This window comes from Lathamus discolor, chromosome 2 (genome assembly GCF_037157495.1).
Source record: "Lathamus discolor isolate bLatDis1 chromosome 2, bLatDis1.hap1, whole genome shotgun sequence".
Taxonomy (NCBI): domain Eukaryota; kingdom Metazoa; phylum Chordata; class Aves; order Psittaciformes; family Psittacidae; genus Lathamus; species Lathamus discolor.
The window spans coordinates 27,353,627-27,375,817 of NC_088885.1; the positions used below are offsets into that span (position 1 = coordinate 27,353,627).

At 34.7% G+C, this 22,191-nt stretch overlaps 1 protein-coding gene across 5 annotated transcripts in view; it reads right to left on the reverse strand.

The window, feature by feature from the left end:
• The window catches only part of THSD7A (thrombospondin type 1 domain containing 7A), a 233,163-nt gene that overhangs the window by 66,631 nt on the left and 144,341 nt on the right, over positions 1-22,191 (reverse strand). For all 5 annotated transcript variants that reach the window (XR_010609876.1, XM_065666221.1, XM_065666220.1 and 2 more), the window contains exon 9: positions 6,584-6,775. Coding sequence is in view for 4 of the 5 variants with exons in the window: in XM_065666221.1 (XP_065522293.1) it covers positions 6,584-6,775 (192 nt within the window). In the remaining variant the exon portion in view is untranslated. The remainder of the gene's footprint in view (positions 1-6,583; positions 6,776-22,191) is intronic.

The window sequence follows — 22,191 nt, forward strand, 5'->3', positions numbered from 1 at the left end:
AAGGGCCATTATAATGAAACCACAAGACAAAAATGCAAATTCTCAAATTATTTCCATAGAGATATTTTTAACTGCTGACTTCAGGTTAAAAATACTGATGCAAGCAAGCAACAGTAAACATCTTATTAACTGAGATGTCATGCCAAACACTAGCTAATCTTAAGTTTTGCAAAGGGCCATTAGAAAAACCTGAAAACGTGGAAAAGTAATTAAACAATGACTGGAATTAAACTGGGGTTTGGCTTAGAACAGGTGTAACTTGAGCCTTTTAGAATTGCTTAGAATATATGTCAATATGCAAAGCATCAAGATAAAACATCATAAGCATTTAAAAAAAAAAAAAAAGAGAAATAAAAAAAAAAGGTAAAACAAAATTATTACAAATTTATGGCTATGTAATCAGTTTCAAAAAGTTATTCAAGCAGATCCCTTCAGGAAACTGAAGTTTTTCCATCTAACACCAACAGACAGGAATATAAGCAAGGAAATTAGGAAAGTAAGTGTATTTTGAAAAAATAAAAATAAAAAATGTAAGATAGTAAAGTCACAAATTATTTGGTATACGAGAGAAAATCGATCCCCATGAGGCACCTAGAAATGTTCCCCCAGTACAAGGGTTAGATAAAGGAGAATTTAGAAAAGATATGGAAAGTTACTAAATTAACTATTTCCATCTGAAGAAGAAACAAAAGGGAAATATTTAAGCAAATTAAATAAATTAAAGGGGGGTGTGTGGGAAAAAGTGTTTCCCAAGGAATAGATGCCATAGCCACCAGTTCCTAAGGCATTTGAAAATAAAGTGACAACTTCGATTCAGTTTTGACAGCTATGCAAGAATGTATATTCAGGGAAAAATTAGGAGTGACATTGACTTGTAAATGAAAAGCTTTGGGGCATGAATATCTGCAGCTCTGTGGGAATCCAGTTCTGTTCAGATTATATTAGTGCTTTAAAAACTATGGAAAGAATGAAAACATATGGAAACAACAGTACTGAAATATAAACCAACTATTACTAGTACCAAATCTTTGTAATAATAGAAAATACATTATTTATCTATTTATAAATCAGTATGCCACTCTTTCCAGGAAAACAGCATTTTCTTGCATCCGTCAAATTAAAAAAGTTACAGAAATAAGCAGAAGGGGTTGGAAAAACTGGCAATTAGAGATGCCCTTTACAAGATCTGCGTAGGGGTAACAAGGCTAGGGCTTTAAGAGCCTTTCACCAAATGCATATCAAAAAAAAAAAAAAACCACAACAAACACAAAACCCCGACATTTAATCTTAGGATATATGAAAAAGGGACACAAAATCCTAATTACATTTTCTATAATACATGGTCAGATGACTGTAAACTGCTTGGCTGTACTAAAAATAATCATTTCAAGGTGCAAAACCAGTTGGAGCTGAAGCATTTCTTTCTGGTTTTGGATACTTAAACTTGAAAATGAAAGGCTATCTCTACAAAGAAACTTCCATATTACTCATAAAATAGAAGAGACATTAGTTTCTTTGAAGACTAACAAAATTGTCATAAGCTTAAATTGCTTTTCTACCTGATTTGGAGCTGCTAATGGGTAACACATCTCACTCTAGGCTATTAAAGGCTTGGCTTTTCAAATTTTTGGTTGTTTTTTTTTTTTGTTGTTGTTGGGGTTTTTTTTGGGGGGATGACATTTTCTTAATAACTTCCAAATTGCAATATCCTTAAACATTTTTAAAGCATTTAGGATAGTTTTAATTAAGCATTTTGATATCACTCATTTTACAAATGCATATAATTGTATATATGCTTTTTAAAACAGCTGGAATAATCTTAAAGTTGAAGAAAACACATGTGACTGAAGTGCCTTTTGTAATCTGGAGTGAGGTGCTACTCATTTCCATTGAAAAGTCCTTAGTATAACTCCCCTTTTGCAACTATGCAGTCAAAGTGCACCGGAATTTTAACAGGAATTGAATTTTAAAGCACATCAACCATAAGATCCCCGGAGTTTAAAAGAAACTCCTTTGATACAGCTTACAGGTTCAGTAAATCAATCCTGCAGATATATGAGAAGTATGAGCTATTCGCCCTTGTCAAAGAGAATACCTGATGAGATGGACAACTGATGCTCTATACTATCTAACTCTGATGTTTAATTGCCTGCGATATATGAGGTCACATTAAACAGTCTTTCTGGCATTATACTTTGCTAATCTATGAACATACAATAGCCATAGTAGACATTGCCATGCATATGCACCCCTGCCCTAAGAGATATTTCAAACAAAATAGTCCTTCACTCTTTTTAATCAGATGATTTTTTTTTTTTTGTTTGCATTTGACTTATGGGATTTATTTATTTTTTTTTTATCTTTACTTATCCAAGATTAGTATCAGTAATTTACTACTGATAAAACTTAGAATGTACCCACAACATTAGTGTTATGCTGCATGACACTGATTTTGCAGTGTCAATTAATGGTAGTGCATAATTAATACAGAATCAATCTGTATATCTACTATTTATTAAAAAATTAAAACTAATTTAGTAGTTTTTAATGTCAGGTCATGGGCTATGTAAAGTAGTCTTAGAGTGTATTACTAATTATATAAGACTTCTTGTAAGCAGGAAAGGAATTTACAGATATATTAAACAGAAAATAAAACAAAAATAGAGAAACCCTACATTCAACAGAGAGATGCTGAGCTGCATATGATGTCTTTACTAGACTTATGCAGAACAGCCATATCAGGTAACATCATTATGTCCTTTGCTGTCATTTTATATTTTGAGACAGTGACTTTCCTGAGTTTCTTAGTGTACCATGAAGATGTATTTGACAGTGACACAAATGAGCTACCACTAGAGACAGGCTCACAGACAAGCAAATTTATAAATCACTTCACCTTGCAAACCTTCAAGCTGAGGGCAATGATCTCAGAAAAGATATAAAAATGATTATTGTGACACCAGTTTCCACATGGAGTCATCTCACAAACCACAGAAAAATCTTTATCTTGGGAAAAGAGACTCCTCTCTCTTTCTCCACTGAATGCTACTAAATAAGCTCATAACAGATGTGCATAACCACACTGAGCTTGAGGCTCTACAGTGTATGGTTTGACCATGAGGAAGAGGTGTTGTTCAGAATGAGGAAATGCTGCTAAGAGAGAGTACAGCTGAGGTCAGCCCACAGCTCAAGCAGAAGTCAGTGTGCTGCTGGAGGGGCAGTCGTATCCCAGAGCTCATTAGAAAAAGTTGTCAGTACTGTAGTTTACATATGGCTTCAATTTTCATATGAAGCTATCCTTCTCACCAAGGAATTATTATAATACTATGGAATTATTCCTATTCTAAGTCATCCAAGAAAATTGATTATACTGACAGTTTGAAGAAACCATCAAGTTAGCATAACTGGCCACCAGGAAACAAATTCAGCAGCATAGATAGCTGGTAATTGAGAAGAGAAATAAGGTCTTAAAGTGTGAAATGACATAGCATGACAGTCATCTGCCAACACTAAAAGCAAAATGACAGAATATAGTATTTTTTATTTTAAAGAAGAAAGAAACTGAACCATCACAGACAATATGGAGCCATACAAGATCCAGATAAAAGAACCTATTTCAACCTATTTACAGACCCTCAAAATTTTCAGTGGAGTGTTCATATTTAAGTACTCCAGTGAACAAGAATTAAGCACTTCAGACATGTGGAGAGAATGCAATATTCACTGTGTATGTAAAGCCTGCAATGCTTTGATCTTCCCAGGCTTGCAGACTGAATTCTTCATGACTAGCAGGAGGATGCATGTGATCAAGGGCTCACAGTAATAAACCTGGACTCCTTAAGTCATCTTAGTATCCAAGTTGGTTGCATGTTCTTTAATTAATTAACATTGACAGCAACTGTTAGCAACAGTTCAAGGAAAGGTTCAAAAATCCTAAAGGGAACACCTCTGGGACTGTTCATCTGAATTGAACTGATAGTTATTTTCAGAATTGAGTTTTAATGTGCAAATGGAATTATTATTATGATTATGAGAGTTGGGAATTTTAGTTATACATGGTGTTTACAGAGTTTTCACCAACAATAAAGTGCATTTTTTATAAGCTCTGAATAGAACTAAAACCTGCATGTTTCAAAATGGTTCACGTGAAGCTTCCTTTTCACATCAGCAGAATAGAGAATATAATCTGTGCCCCCAGAACATAAAATGACCCCCCAGCACCAATCCATAATTTATGTTTTGGGAACACAGCTGATCTCTGTCATGCAATTCTGAAGGTGAAAAGTCATTCAGTTATTTGTCACACAGCAAATGACTAAAAGGCATAAATGACGTACAAGGAGACAGATGACAATAAGTCTAATTTCAGTGAAACATAAAATATAAAAGCTAAACTAATACTTATTGAATGTAACACAAGCAGAGGTGAATAATACCTTCTAGCCAGAGTTGTAAAAACATGCTAAGCCTTGGAAGGTTCTTTTATTTATTTATATAATTTTATTCTCTGGAGTCCATACAGAGTGCAAAGGAGCATGGTGTTTAAGACATCTGACCAATATGTGAGTGAATTGCTGAAAGCTAGGTAGGCATACAAGCTTGTATGCTTGAAAAAATCACAGAATAACCTCAGCTTGGAACAGCAGTAAAGAGGTTAGGGCTCAAGCAAAGCTGACACACTGCAACATCTAGGTAAGGAGTTAGCTTTCTCAGCAGTAGTTTAGGGATTGTTTCAGTAGTATCTCTGTGGCTTGAGACCTGTCAGTCTTTGTGATCACTCATTACTGATTCTGATAATTGTACAATAGAAATAAATAAAATTCACATACCTAAAAATCCAGGCTGCGCTTAACTGCTTTGCAAATTAGTCTAAGTTGTGATAAGTATCAAAGTCATAATAAAACGAATATTTTTTAAAAAGGATTAATCTTCTGGAGTGATTTAGTTTGTCACTTCTGTGGCATGCTTGTCAAAATGTTAAATTTCTGCCTCTAGTAAAATTACTTAAGCATTTTGAAAAGCTATTATCTTGACCTCTGTGGAAAAGCAAGAAGCACATGAATTAATGTTTACTTGATTATCCTATGATTATCTTTAGCACTATGCACCTTTGCACTGTGTACAAACTCCAGAGAATGGAACTATATAAATAAATGAAAGAACCTTCCAAGCCTTAGCATGTTGTTACATATTATCATCCATATGAAAAATGGCTCTGCTTCTCTCAATGAGTCCATTTCATGCATTATTAAAAAAAAAATATATATATATAAACCAATTTTGCTTGCTATTTTAAGAGCTTTTCTACTTTGTTACATAGATCTAAGTAATTTCTAAGTAATTTGAATCACCTACTAAAATGTGTATAGTTATGATTGCTTCTTCTAGCAAAGGTCCCTTTCAGGAAAAAGGTTGAATGTGCCTGCTCTGATACACTTTTTAGGGTTTTCTTTCTACAGTTACCTGAAGTCTGTCAAATACACAGTATCTTTTAGCAATGAGGTTAATTGTGTTTGCAAACAAAGCATTTTGGTATAAGAGGAAGCCTGGCCTTTTTTTTTTTTCTCAGAACAGATACTGTTTCACTGCTTCCATGCCTTACAGCTTCAACTTTTCAGCTGAATTTCATCATTTCATCTTGAAGTAATAAAATACTTAATGATTTCAAACAAGAACTAAAACATCCTTTTATATTGAAGGCACAGAAATTTACTGTCAGCAATACAAGTGAGTAAAAGTTTTCCAGTAACTCATGGTGGCTGTGTATCCTTGCTCCCAGTGTTGCACAAGGAATTTTCACAGTTGGACCCTGGCACACCTGACAAGGCTGGTTTAGAACCATGTTACGTATAAAATATATTTGCTTTATTACCCCCCAACATACTTAAGAATAAAACAAAATACTTAAGAATAAAACAAAACCAGTTATAGGAAGCATGGAAAATCATCAAAGGATAGACATTGAACCCGTATCTAAAACCTTTTTATTCTTCTCGTTTATATTCTAGCTATATCTTCTCTTTGCATTTGCTCCAGATGCTACACAACGACCATTTGCATGAATGAAAGCCATTCATATGACTGAGGATTTGCAGGGTAAAACAAAGGTCTTACTATGAATAAAAATGTTAATGGGTAACATTATTTACCAATTTGAGCTAAGAAGCTACAAAAGCCATTTGTTAGCATTTAAACCAGTTAAAACTCAACTTTTCAGCATTCATATTTCTATCTTTCCAAATTACTAACAATACTCTAAATATCTCTCTAGAGGTCCACATAGGATAAGGTATCTACATTGTTTAATTTTAATAGAAAATGAGAAATCTATATGTTCAAAATCAAAACAGTAACATTATGCAGAATAATAAAAAAGCAACTTTAATTGAAATATGCGAAATAAAATCTCATCTTTAAAGCAGCTTTAGGTACTATAAGTAATTGTAGGATAAGCATTTAAATAATTTTTCTATATTTAAATAAACAGAACTCCATCTAATTTCTGTCAATCAAGAAATTAACATTACAAAGACAGTTGGGAATTCACAGTCAAATAAGAGTCTGCAAGAGTATGCAACCTTACCTTCACCTGCATATGCCAGAATGGAGCGGGCACGCATCTGCTTCCCTTCTGTGGTTTTGCCGGAGCAGGTGTGGGAGCAGGAGGACCACGCAGACCACATGCTGAGAACACAATCCTTTGGGCATGGAGCTTCGCAGACGACTGGGACTGGGTAGATAGCATCTCTACACAGCTGTCTGTCAACCTCTTCTCCTGGGAAAGAAAAGGCCAGTAGCAGTCTATCATTTGTTAAATTAACTTAAAATGAGCAATCTAGTCCAGATGGGCACACAAATAAATTAGATTCTCTTCTATATAAACAAGGTAAATAGATATTATTTTTTTTTTTTTTATTACAATGACTTGTCTCCTCTGCCTTGATTCTATAAGAACATGCTTAAACCTAGTTTAACTTGATATGCTGCTGAAGTGAATGCTAGCCTGGGTGGTCTTTAGACTTTCATTTTGTTAATTCATATTTGATTCCACAGAAAATCCTAATGTGAATAATAGAGTAAAACACTGATGGAAAACTATGTGCATGGAAATGCATATACAGTAGCCACTTTTTCTTCATCCATGTTCATCAGAGAAAGTGAAAAGTATCCTAACTTCCAGCTTAGACAGTTTTCTAACTCACACTTCATCCTTTGAATTTCAGCCATGCATGAAAATATGAAGAAAGTTGTAGTAAGCTGCGTCAGCGTGTCTTGTTTGGCCGGAAATATCTTCATTCATTAGCAAACCAGTAACACATCACTCTGTGTCATGGAAGTATAAAAAGATCTATGCACTTGAATTGTGTCACATCAGTGTGACATATTTTATTATAAACTGTTTAATGAAATACTAGCTAATGTTTAAGTAGCAGAGCTGCTTTTGCTTTCAGTAAGGAAATCCTGTGCTTGAGATCTGTCTGAACAGCACCCTAACCATAATGTGATTAGTTTGGTAAGGTGACATATGATTTCCTGATGAAATCAGTTAATATCCATTAAATGAGGAATGAAAAAATGATCACATATTCCGAGGTCAGTAAATCTCAGTGACAGTAACAAAAGCTGCAGGATAAATACTCACTTTGGAGCAGATGCTGGAAAAAATGAACTAAGGTTGAAAAAAATGAACCAAGATGGAAAAAATGAAAAACCATTTACAGAAAGTGCTTGCAATGAAAAGCAATGTGAACTGAGCAGTAGCCCAACATGTTACGCCAATTACAAGGAACTGCAAAGAAGTTGCATATAAGAGCACTTCTGGACTTCTGAGGCCCCGTTAATTGGGTAAGATCAAGGCATGGGAAAAGCCAGTTCATTTGTAGACACGATTTTTTTTTTTTTATTTCCTGGAAAGTGTAACATTTTGAAACATCTGAATGCCTTTTGTGCTATATGATCTTTCTGTATAGGGCATAAAACCTTCTGTTGAATTATGAGTCAGCTACTGAATCTGCCACTATTGAGGCATATGTGATCTCAATGGGACTGAACAGTAGTGTCTATAGCATTGCACTTGCTACAGTCCAGCTATGTCAACCCTTTTGTTTTAATAGGTAACATCTACAAAACAGCATATCACCAAGATATGCAAATGAACATCTCTTCAATACAACACAATATTTGTTAGAAATAATCATTAAATACTCTATAGTATATGAAGATATCAGCCAGTGTTAATAAGTACCACCTGGATTCTGAAAAGCTAATTCAGTGAGAATTGTGAATGCTGTAAATTAAGCCAAAAATCTATCAACACTGCTTTACCCAAGTCTTAAATTAGGCTTTTATTGTTTAATAGAATAATAATAAAATGAATCAAACACCAATCTAAAGAGAAACTACATTTTTGTCATTCAAGCTTTAGAGAGTCTTAAAACCTCTCAATCTCTGATAAACTATGTTGCTGAAAATAGAAGGCTTCTTAGTACTAGTGATATGTCATGAGTCCTGGAACTATTAATGACCAAATTCTTTATAAAAGTGAAAAAGATGAGGGCCATCCATCCAGTATTACATCCTTTCAATCAGGTAAATATTTTATTACCAGGTAAATTTTTTATTACCTTTCAACCAGGTAAATATTTTATTTTATACAGAATCTTCAGACACAACAGAACTGCAAACATCAATCTTTCTTAGCTCTGCAAACCAGGGGATGTTCTGAAAAACATGTTTTTTAAAATAGGCTGAAGTAGTAATAGTCATCTGGGTTATAAAGACCTTTGAAATTAAGACAGTCTCAACAGCTGTATTTTCCTCTACTAAAAAACACAAATTTGAGCCCTGCCAAAGGCTTCTTAGCCTCCCTCACTGCTTCTCTTACTGGACTCAATCTTTGCATCAATTGCTCCTTCTTTTGTATCACAGGTCATTACACCCTGACACCACTGCAGAAGGGAGTCCTGCGTGCTTCAGCAGAACGACATACTGAACATTATGTTGAAGAACAAGATGTAGGAGCAGGCTTCAAAATTCTCTTCCAAAGAATAGCAAAAAAGCTGTAAAAGGAGTGAACCTTACTCTCAAATTGTTCCATTTCCAGGTAAGACGCTATGAGGTAAACTGCTGGGACACTTTCACACTTTGCAAGAAATACTACTATTACAACAAAGTGTGTCATAGTATAAACATACATTATATTGAGCTTATTTATCTCCTGTCAACTAAGGTGCTGTTAACTTGAAACTCAAGCTAAATTTGGGGTCGCAATGAGAAATTGTGTTAAATTAGTTTCAGTCTGAGATTAAAAAAAAAAAAAAAAAAAAAAAAGAAGCCTTCACTCTCTCCCAAAATAAAAATCCACTTTTAACTTTTATCCTTTGCCTTTACAGGAAAAATAGACTAGAAATAGATATCTTCCATATTAGCGCTGAGTTATTGTCAACTGTCCAATTCTTATCTGATGAATTCAACAGCACAGAAATGTAGGTGGAAGGAATGTTTTATAATGGGTACTTCTTATCTTCAGGGAAATATTTTATTGGGACTAAATTGCTTCTGACATTTCTCTAATGATTTTATGAACAACTTGACCTTTGCTGCCTTCCTCTTTAAAGAGCATAGTATAGTCAACTACCAGGAACCACTCAACCATAGGCTGGGAACAATGCCCCATCCCTGGCAATGTTAAAGGACAGCCTGGACAGAGCTTTGAGCAACTCTGTCTAGTGGTAGGTGTCCCTGCCCAAGCCAGGGTCAAGCATGTGTGTGTGTTTAAGCTAGGCGAGCATACAGGTCGCTTCCAACCCAAATGATTTTATTATACTATGATTTTATTTGAACTTCACAGATATACATTTATACATTGAATTATACATTGAAATCTGGAACCTAGCAACTGTTCATATTCAGAAACAGTGCCTATGTAGTTGAATGACATTTCCTCAAGCAACAGATACACATTTTGGGCTAAATTCTCCAAACTGCAGTAAAGGGAGTGACTGAATGTAGATAGGGCAAGAGGCAAAAGAAGTTTTCTTTTACAAGGATTTAAATGTCAAGAATTGTTTAAACTTTTGCTGGGGTTTCTACACATTTGTATCATCAGTATAGAATGTACATATGGTATCTGCACTAATTTTGTCTAGACGATAAAGTTTCTGCTAAACCACAGAAGACCTACATTCTGTGTTCGATGTAGTTGAATCACCTCACTCCTTTGTGGTTTTGTTTATTCATCTGTAAAATGTGTCTGATACTTAAGTTTCTTGTAAAATGCGTTAAGATCTTTCCAATTGGAAGCATTCCCAGTGCTGGTATCACTAGAGACACATGGTAAGGAAACCCTTTTGCTTATTGTGCATCTTTTAATATGATACATGCTTCAGTGCACAGTAAAAAAATGCTGTCAAATTCTGACCTGTAGTAAATGGAAAGGCAAGTGCTTAACAGAGGTCAATTTTTTTTAAAAGCCTTAAAATGAACAGCAAAATCACTGCAAGATTCAATGAAGCATAGAGAACAACAACAACAAAAATCAACATGAAAAAAAAAATGCTGCTTGAGTCCTACACAATAAGGCAACTTGGTCTCAGTCCTTTTCCTGGCAACAGTATCTGAAAGGCTGAACTATAACCTGATAAAAACTAAGTAAAAAATTGGAATAGGATCAAATCAAGAGAGTTCTTTGAATGTTAATATTGAAAGTTATTTTTCAAATGCCTGTGTAATCGGTAAAAAACAGGAATATCCCACAGTGTAAAACAAATTCTGCAGTTGTATTTTAAAGTTCATAAAAGAAGTCATGACATCAACTGAGCCTAAATGCTCAGTTATTATTATTCAGCTGCTTTCAGTAATGTATCTAAGCATGGAGGCCGCAGGAAGAAAAATGCAGTTAGTTCACATGATGTTGAAATCTGTGAGCTGTGATGGCTACATTTACAGTTTCCTTCCTTCCCTGTGTAGAAAAAAAAAAAAATCAACAGGAAAGTATTGCCCTGCCTCCTGTATGGGTTGTAAATGAAATGGTACACAAGACTGTTATCTTGAGTTCACATGCAGTTTCCCATACACATTCCTTCCACATGAGGACCTACACATGTCCTTATTCTGACTCCATTGCCAGTCTCTACATTTTCTTAAAATTTCTTACAATTCTGAAATGGGTCTCAGTTTTAATTGTAACGCCGAGAAGAAAATAAGGTAGAAAATCCTAGTCTAAAACCTAATTGCCTCAAAGTTTCCAGAACGTCATGACTAGACTGTAATAGTATAGAAAAAGCACTGAGTTCAGCTGTCATTATTCTAAAGAAATTACAGAAAACCCCAAATTCAAGAAAACCACTGAAATAAGAGAAAACTTACAAACTTATCCAAATTTGAAGTTCTATGCTAGACTGTCATCTGTAATAACCCTGTCTACATATTGGTTGATTAGCCTAAGGCAAAATGGGAAATTTTTCATATTACAGGAAAGCTATAAATTTACCAAAAAAAATCATCATATATTTTTCTGGTGCTAGGATACCTTATATGTGCTAATAAGAAGACAATAATCCATCACCAGGATAAACTAACATAATTTTCATTTCTAATACCATTGTTGTATTTCTTTCAAATCACTAAGCAATTACCAGCCCCCAAAATTTACCACAAAAGGAAAAATCCTGCCTCCCTATCATGGACCATCACAGTAAATTAACTTTTCCCTCCAAACCACAGTGCTGCAGCAGTACTGTGGATTTTTATTTTATCAGTGATCAGAAAAGAGAGAAAACTACCATAAGCTGTGAACTACACATAGGAAAAAGTGGAGGCTCATGAAACTTTCATTCAATTTCTGCCCTTTTGCATAATCAGGCAGTTGTAATCTGTCTTCTCAAACCTCTTTATCTTATTTCAACTTTACCAGACCTGCTGATTGGAAATTCAGTCTCATACCATGATTGACTTTTTTTTTTGGGGGGGGGGGGCGGGGGGTAGGCAGGAAGAAATTCGATTTTTTTGCTGTTTAGTTGTGGGGTTTTTTTCTAATACAAGAGGAACTCTCTGAGGAAAGCTGTCTTTCTCACAGCACATGTCTCTAATTAAAATGCATACACAACTGCGAAAGGCTGACCCAGATTTTTCTGTAGGGCGAATTTAGAAGTTAATCTCTGAAAACCTAATAAAATAAGCCACAGAAAGGGGAAACAATAATATTTACAGGCAATTCATCATTTACCATGAATAGTTATCAAAGATCTTAACAATCTTAAGAGTATTTGAAAGAAAAAAAAGCAACACATGTAACAGCACCTGACTGACAGACCAATATTTGCTCTTAAATCAGTTCAATACTTGTATCTAACTCATACTTTGATAGACATTAAGAAACTTAATCCCAGAGGCCTTCATAACATCTTGATGGTGCGTATTCATATCTGCTCCAAAGATGAAGCTGACCAGAATGACAAAAAATATCTCTGCATGAGGTAGGCTGATAAAATCTCAACATTTTGTTTAATTTTTCATCTCTTTAGATATTGAACAACATCAAACTACACAAAACTACAATTTATATTCTCAATATATTCTACTTCATTGGCTCCAAAGTTTTTCAACAAACACCACATGAAAAGATGGTGTATTTTTTCCCTTGTATTCTTATCAAATGAAGTGTCTGCACTCATTTCTATTGCTTAGGTGCCTAGCTGGTAGCTCCAAGTGTTAAAACGGCTTCTAATTCCCTAATCACATGCCTTTCTTGCAATTGCTTCTGCTAAGTAGCATTTGCATTTAATTAAGTACATCTTAATTAGTTGATAGTTAATATTTGTGAAGTCATTCTCTTCTAAGAAGCCTAAGTAGAAATGGCACTGATTTCAGTGAAGACAAATACACCATTTTCTCACATCTGTTCATTATGCAAAAATGAAAGTTGATCTAATAGCTTAATGATATGAAAACATTGTAGGACTGTAAACTGTTTGATTTGGTGATTTGTGTGTGAGCATTTACGGTGGTTTGGTTTCAATGTAACTTCATACAATCCTTACTAAAAGAAAAATTGTAAACATTATACATTGGCCACTTATTCAAAAAACATCATGAATCTTATAAACATGGATGGATTTTTTTTTTTTTTAAATGAGAAACTTGTCTAGCATAAGCACATACGCCTTCATCTTATTTGCAGATTTACCATGACTGCATGCATAAACCCATTACATATAGAAAAGGCCACTTACTATTCACTCTTTCACTATTCAAAATAATGGAAGATACAAATACCTTTTAAAATATAATCCTCAATTTAAAAATGTGGGTTTGTCTTTTTTTTTTTTTTTAAAAAAGCAAACATTTGCAATGAAAAATGACTGATAATAGCATGAAATAATATTATACAAAAGGAAAATATTTGGAGCTTAGAAACGGACCATATCAAGTGTTTCTCAAATCAAAGACATGTCAACACATTTCAGAAAAAAGTAATGATTTTTCTAAGATTTTCTATTCCTTAAAAAGATGAAACACCATATTTCACAAGCAATAACTTCTTGTTGATGACTGTGCAATTTTCCTCACATATTCACCTTATGGGAAAAAAAAAAAAAGATGGATAGAGAAACAGTGGCTTCAAGAATTCTTAATAGTCATGCAGAAATCTAATTTCAGCAATAGTACATGGGCACTTCTGCTCCTGCTCTGTAACCGAACTAGTAAGTGCAACTACCTCACCTACAGCTTAAAGAGTGCTACGTTTGTTAACCTTTCCCAGAACACAGCGTGTCACAGCTACCTAGAAAGAATGCAGGAACATGTAACCCTTTGTGAGTGGTTTATAGGAAAGCTAGAAGATGTGAAAGGCATTACACTACAGAGGTAAGACAGTTCTGATTTCAAAGCTTCTTCCCTGCCCTTACGCTCATCCAAAGTTTCAATCTCACAAACTTCAAGAAAAGCCAGCCACTGCTAACAGATCCAGTTCAGTATTCCTTAATGCATCAGGTGAAGGTAAGGCTTTGTGCCATATACAAAACAGTTACAGGAATAATCAAACCTGTTATGAAGTAACACTCCGTACTATGAAAGAATGACAGGAACAAAGGGACAACTTTGTACCAAAAATTAAGAACATATTATAAAGATATATATTTCTTATAAAAATTGCTTCAGATGGGAAACATCTTTGGACATTCTTTGGATGTTAACTGTTTAAGAATAATGAACTCAGACCTTCAGATATGATATTAACGCTTCCAGTAATCCCGTTTTTATGTCTGGTAATAGAAGAATTTATGTACCTCCATTTATATTAGAGTCATCTATCAGGATTATAGTCACGTATAGTCTAAACTTGATGAAGGGAAATAAAAACAGGGAAAGAAATAGTATTTCTTTATCTAAATATTTTTTCAATGTAAAATGCAGTGTCATCACACCAGACTGAAAAAAAAAAAAGTATGAAAAAACAGTATTATATGACTATATTAACTCAGAAACATACAGAAACCTAACATATTTGTCTGGGAAAAAAAAAAACAAACCAAAAACCAAACACTAAATTTACCTATTTTCCATTAAAGTGCAAACTTCTTATTTATGCTTGAATTCTTTTACTTGCTAAGAATGAGAATATTGGAAGAAATGTTTCTGCTCTCATTTTCATCTTAACAAAACATTTTGTGGTATCCACCTTTATCCTTTCTATTATTTTTCATTATTCTTTGCTAGATTTACTCAGGCTGAAAAAACTTAGTTACATACAACTCACCCAGAAAATACAGAATTCTCCCTGTATTTATTTATATCATTTTGTAAGTGGTAGCGGCGATGCCAGCCACAGCATCAGTTCCCCCAAGCATAGAGCAGCCACTTGTCTACCTGCAAAGCTCCCAGTTAAAATATATATATATATATATACACACACACATATATATATACACACAGGGCACACTGAGAGTGTCTCACAGCACCAGCTATGACTTATTAAGTAACAGCCTTTTTATCTCTGACAAAACTCTATAAACTGAGCACATATTTTGTATTATGTGTCAAAGACTAATGGAAAACTCTTCTTGCAGATGATACTTTCTTTGAATTTTTATTACTTCTGATACCACTGAATACCCACCAGCATGAAAGAGGCTGTATCTGAACTAATAGTGATAACGTATTACTGAAAAGACAGATCTTAATAGGAATACTGAAGAATTAATCCAAATTAATTAAAATGGGGCTTTGAAGGAGATTAGTTAAACTGTATTAACATTTTATAAAGCTATCCTTACTCAGAACGAAAGAGAAAATTCTTAACAAATAGAATTAAGGCCACTGTAATTCTGAATAAGAGGATTCACGTACACATTTAGTATAGATTAAATAATATTATTTCTGAAGTTAGCTTGGATCAACTTTCCTAAGTGGCTCCGTGCAGAGAACCCCAAGTAAACAAAAACTGAAACATGATATGCCCTTAGGCAAAAATCTTTATGCCATAGTAGACCTGTACCAGAGCAATGGTATTCCAATGTTTCTAATAAAGAGCCCAGCAGAGTAGCTACGCATTGCTTAACAACAGGAGTAAGATTTTCCTACTGCTTGACAGGTAGTTGAAACATTTTCATGGTTCATTTACTAATGTAGTCTTACTGAGAATGATAAGGAACAGAGAATACAAATGTATTGATCATAACCAAGTGCAGTTGCCTTCTAGTGTCAAATAAGCCAATCAAACATCATCTTGATATGAAAGAAAAAATAAGTTCAATGACAGACTATGGTCCCATTGAGAATAACATCAGTATTAGTCATGGGACCAAGTGGGATTGATATGTCCGACCAATACGCCATTTTAAACAGAATGGGGAAAGAAGGGGAAAAGTGCTGATGGAGCTATAAGAAAACACGACAACACAGTGTGAATCTGGAGGATGAGATCAGTTGAAAATTCACCGTATGTTTCTAAGAACACTTGGCAAAAGCAGCAATTCACCTTAAAAAGATATAGTTGATCCCAAGATCAACTGGACATTCTCATAAACATTTCCAAATCAAGCCACAATCCACATAGTGGCAAAAAGCTATAAAAGTATGACTTAAAAGGGAAAAAACAAAACCCATAAACAAAATCCCAGCTTTCTCCATTTGTTTGTAAAATGTTACAGAAACTCTATTGCATTTAAGAATGAAAATTCCTTTGACAGACTTTAGAAAAACTGGTGGCGCTATTTTGAACATTGGTAATGGTAGGATTTGAATACCTGGATCTGAAATAAAACACGTTTCTATTTTAGCATGGCAATATGTCTTTTTGTTTATTTAGAAAAAAACCCAAACATTTTATTACTTTTCACTACTGAGTAGTCTCATTAAGTTTTTTAATTGATCAGATAAGGACAGAGTCATGTAGCCTTTAAAAAGGTTTCAAAGGCACTCTACTGGAACTACTATTTTAGGCATTTCCCTCTCCTCTCCAAAAAGCTCAAAATCAACCGGAGAAGTAGTCCAGGGAGGGCAATGGAATGTCAATGATTTCAAACCACTTTGATTATAAATTATAATTCTGATGTGCTGATCTGAACTGGATTAATATTCAGGGATATGAGTTTGGAATAGAAGCATAAAAAGGAAATAATACGCAAGACTACAAAAACAGTAGCATGAATATGACATGCCAGCTCCACTAATGTCAGTAGAATGACAGTACTCACCATGGTCAATCTTTTCAATGATTCCCTACATTGAGATAGTTATTTGCATATTTTAGACAACTACCTTAAATGGCTTGGCTTTCAAGCAACACTAAATATCAACCCTCATGAACTTCAGGCTTCTAATTTTCTGCATAAATATGAACGATAACTTTATAAACCTAAGCTTGTAAGTTCACAGAGTTGCATCATAAATTAATTCATAAATACTCCAGCACTGCAGTTCCATCACAAAGTATTTTCCAATGAAAGAGCATAACCCATAGCTGAAGAGAATGATTAATGGCATGCAGCTGACAGAATATTAGATGAATTTTTCAGTTTGTCAATTATCTAATATTACAGAACTATACAATGAATTTACAGCAAATTTACAACTATGCCTTCACAAATGATATGTGATGCCTCTTGCCACACAAGTATATCTGTAACTCAAAAGGGGTTTTAAGAGAATCAGAAAAAGTATTTTATATAGTAAAAGATGATTGCAAACATTTTCTTTGCATTATTCATCCAGGTGCAGCTAGTAAAGAGTTGTCACTCTATATGTAATCTGACAGTTCAGTTCAATCACAGTTAAAACACAGGACCCAAGAGGTATATAAGATATCACTGCCACTGTCATGTTTACACATTTCTGAGAAATGGTTTCATAATTAATTTCATGGATGTTTCTGTCTATGTCCTACTACTGGCAGATAAAATGCAGTCTTTGGAGAACACCTTTTTATCTATCTTAAAATGAATATCTCCTCATCATTACAAGTGGAAGTCATAGCATACCTTTATGGAGCTCAGACTGTGAATTAATCCTCTCTTTGGAAATGTTTTCATAACTGACTCCTCTCTGGAAGACTACAACTAACACATCCTTCCGACTTTTCCTTTTCCTTGGCCTCTCACTATATGGATTCAGAGAAAGATCTCAGGAAAGCAACCAGAGGTAAATACCACTGCATCTTATAAACCTATGCTAAATTAAGGAAATACAATAACATCACACAACAAAACCAAAATTAGCAGGAACACATCTCCAAGTACAGGACATTAGAACTTTTCTACTCTGTTAACAAGTTTTACAAACTAAGGCCCTAAAGTCACAGAAATCTGAACAATTTCACTGCAGATTTGCATGTACTCAGAGAAATCATCTGTACCCTTGAAATAAGACTATGACCTACTAGAAGGCATCACTGGTTTTCTAGAAGCCTCCTACAAGATTTAAGATGTTTCTAGCTAGTATTATTCTTCTTATTCCACTCTTAAAGACAGAACAAAACAAGAGATTCAGAACAAGAGATTTGATGTAGCTTCTATTTAATATCTTATTATTTTATCTTTTTTAACCGCATCGTAGGTTGCATCAAAAGGAGCATGACCAACAGGTGGAAGGAGGTGATCTTCCCTCTCTATTCTGTTCTTGTGAGACCCCACCTGGAGTATTGTGTGCAGTTCTGGTGTCCTCAGCATAAGAAAGACATGAAGCTGCTGCAGCAAGTCCAGAGGAAGGCCATGAGGATGATAAGGGGCTCGAGCACCTCCCATACAAAGACAGGTTGAGCAAATTTTGGCTATTCAGCAGTTGGAGAAGAGAAGGCTGCAAGGAGACCTCATAGCAGCCTTCCAATATCTTAAAAGGGCCTACAAGGATGCTGGGAGGGACTCTTCATTAGGGATTGTAATTAGGACGAGGGGCAATGGGTTTAAATTTAAACAGGTGAAGGTCTGGTTAGGTATAAATAAGTTCTTTACTGTTAGGGTGGTGAGGCACTGGAATGGGTTGCCCAAGGAAGCTGTGAATGCTCCATCCCTGGCAGTGTTCAAGGCCAGGCTGGACAGAGCCGTGGATGAGATGGTTTAGTGCGAGGTGTCCCTGCCCATGGCAGGAGGGTTGGAACTAGATGATCTTGAGGTCCTTTCCAACCCTAACTATTCTATGGTTCCATGATCTGAAGAACACTAATGCAGCACTTTGCTGTTTATAAAATAATATCAGTACCAATAAAGGATGTCTCAAATCAGTAAAATTAAAACCAAACATCTGAAAATTCCTAGGGCAAGATTTACTTTGCTAATCCACAAATTACCCCAAAAATTATGTCAAGAAACCAAACAGCAGTAAATGCCAGCATTAAAGTTGCCTTTGCATAATGCATTTTTTTAAACTGCATAATCACATGCTTATTATTTTTCCACTGGGTCCCTTCCTCTTTCAGTTCACAGATTGGAAACTCCTTAATGAGTAGCTATTTGGTATTTTTAATTTTATTCTCTTTGGTTAGGCATGAGCTTATGTTTTATTTACCACATATTAATTAAAAGTGTTACTAAAACAGAATTGGTAATCTTTCTAAGATCTTTCTGTCATGGATATCAGACACCAACTAACAAATTTATTTTCAGAATATTCAAGATGTGACAGGTCAGTATTATTTATATTTTGCTGATGCTGAACAAAAGCAGAGCACCATTAAATCCTGAAGAATGAGACAACTAGGGCTAGTTGTCTCAAAGACAAAGCATTCATTACTACAAAATTCCCACTTTATCCCCAGAGGAGTTATATCCGTTTCACAAATGAGTAGCAGGTTCTGTGGGGAAAATGTCATGTAGGCACAAATAAATAATTGAAGACTTCCAATCAGATAAGGCCCCAACAAACAATCCTAATTTCCTACTGTTTGAGGGCTTGGCTTTGTAATCTATAATACTTAATTTTGACATCATATTTTTTTCCAAATTTCTAGTTTAAAACACAAGCCAAATGAAAAATAGCACTTCTGAAATGGGTATTACACTGAGTATGGACACTTACTGCCAGTGATCTCAGGGACAAAAGCAGGAGCAGACTGTAACAAGCTGCTTTCCAGCTCTAGAGGTGATGAATTTCCTTCTCTCTTTCCCTTCTGTGGCTTCTTATTCAGCCTTATTTTCTCCAGACATTAATCCCAGTCTGTCACATCACTGTCCCTTTCACCCAGCCCCGCAAGTTCTCTCCAGCTGCTTGTCAAATCCTCCTTTGGGTTGTTCATCACTAGCCTGAATCCCTCCCTAGTTTCATTCCTAATCCTAGCCATGTAGAGACATTTCATAACTTCAAATTCCTTACTTGATGTCAGTAAACTGTCCTGGAGAAAAGTGGGGTCAAATCCTACCCTTCCTCAGCTCTTAACCTCATTGCTTGGTCAGTACCAGTTCTCCCTCTTGCCTTCCATCCCTCTTTTCACCCTATCCTTCCATCCCTCTTTTCACAAATCCATTCTTTTCCCTCTGCAATGGGTTTGTGACTCTACATAGCTGAAAACTTGCCAAAAGCTAACAATGCTCCAAAATCTCAAACAGATCACTGGGAATACCGGGGAGACTGGGATCCTCAGATGTTTGCTTTGATTTGGAGTAATCATTGTGGCTAAGTATGTTTTACTCTTAAGACTGAATTTTCTTAAGTATTCAGCAGAGATGGTGCTTGTACAGTGCACGTGAGTTACAAGAATTGCAAAATGACACAGATGATCCTTCTCTGCATTATTACTATTGATGAAGCTTTGGGTTTCATCAGGATTTGGTTCCTGCTTTGCATTCTGCTATGTAACCCAAAATTTATGCATCAAAATGCCCCTCTCCTAATTCACCCACTGCTATTACAAGTAGTTCTTGCAACATCCTACTTTTTCATTTGGTTATACCATCAAAACCAAAAGCATGCATCATATGAAACATGTAATTGCACTCTCTGCGGTGTATTTAGAAAATATTTGTGCTTTCCACTATGGCAACTTCTATTTCTACATGTCCAGTAAATTTTAAAAACATCAGTACTGCTTCGCTGCAAGGATATTATAGTGCATTTTAGAAGTAACAGGCCAAAGGCCAGTAAACCCAGCTGACTAGAAAGTCAAATTATAATCTATGATACAAGAAAAAGATTTTAGTAATTATGTTGGCTCACCCATTTTTAACTTAATTATATTTGTAATGAACATTAATGTCTCTGTAGGCATTGCCCACATCAAGTGCAACTCTGGCAAAAATATATGACTAATTTGAAACAATGGTCTATTGCACTAAGTTTTAATATACATATATATATATACATATTGTTTATTGGACTATGCAGATTAAACTCTGGTTTTGTTTTACTTATCCCTTTAATTTAAATCATCACATCACAATCTAGGCCAACTATTAAAGACATTGATAAAGCAAGTGATGCATTTAAGTCTTCCCATAAGTAAGTTATGCAGACACTAAATGCATCTATTCTTACAGGGAACTTAATAGGGATATGTCAATTTTCCTATTTCTCAAGATGAGAATAAAGGAATTTGTATGACATATTAAATATGACCGTTTATTGACAAGATTATCAAAATTCCTGAGAACTGAGATGGTATAATTTAAGCAGTAGTGTGCAGTAAATTTTCCATATATACCTTTATACCAAATAAAGCAAATCTTATTAAAAAGAAATGCCTTAAAAATTCAATGCTCTGAAACCTAATGGTCTGAGAGGATCAGATTTACGGTCCTTTAAACTGACTGTTTTACCCTCTAGCAAATTCTTACATATAATAAATACCCAATTAAATAATTCAATAGTGTTAAGGTAACCAGATAAATTAAAGAAAGGACCAGGTTATAAATTTCATATCCCATGTGTTTACAGTGAAGAACAAAGTATGAATATTACATTTGATTTAAATGCCTCAGATGGTCAGCCAAAAAGCTGTCAGGCAGAAAAGAACAGTTCAAATCAATTCTGTAATGACATTAGCTAGGAAATTAATATTGGGAAATGATGACTAATGCCCATATAACGAAGTTCCTGTAAGCATAAGGCAGTATGTGCTGAAAGAAACTGTCACTAGCTACAGTACTTTTCTACTAATTGACTGCTGAGCATTGGCCAGATTTTGACCTGGGTTCTGTTACAGGATTAACTCAATAATTCAATGTAATTTGAATTTGAATCTGCCTCTTCATTCTTTTTAAAGAGCTAACTCATAAAGTGACACAAAGTAAGCATTTTCTTTTTAAGTAATCATTAAAAAAGTCCTACCAGTGTGATGGTTTCTTCATTCAATGCATACAGCCATACGATTGAAAGGGCAGAAGAAGTAGACTCTTTATACATGGGCACACCTACAAAGCTTCTATTTATTCTCTTAATGTTTTCCATTATGAAAATTAATGAAGACCAGCAGCTACTCATTTAGCAAGTATTTTGTTTAAACTATAAATATACAGAAAGAGTCAACTTTTAAACCAGCCAAAATATTTCAAGCAAAAATGCTTGCACCAGCCAATCTTCTGTTTTTACTGAAGTTTACTCTATATATTTAATTAGATGCCTATCGTAAGAAGAAATAAAGAAGACATAAAGTTAAAATTAAGAAACAAAATACAGATGTTGATCAGGAAACTATAGAAGAAAATTTAAACTACATAAACAAATTTTATGAGCTTTTCTGTAAAGTAAAATTCAATAAAAGAA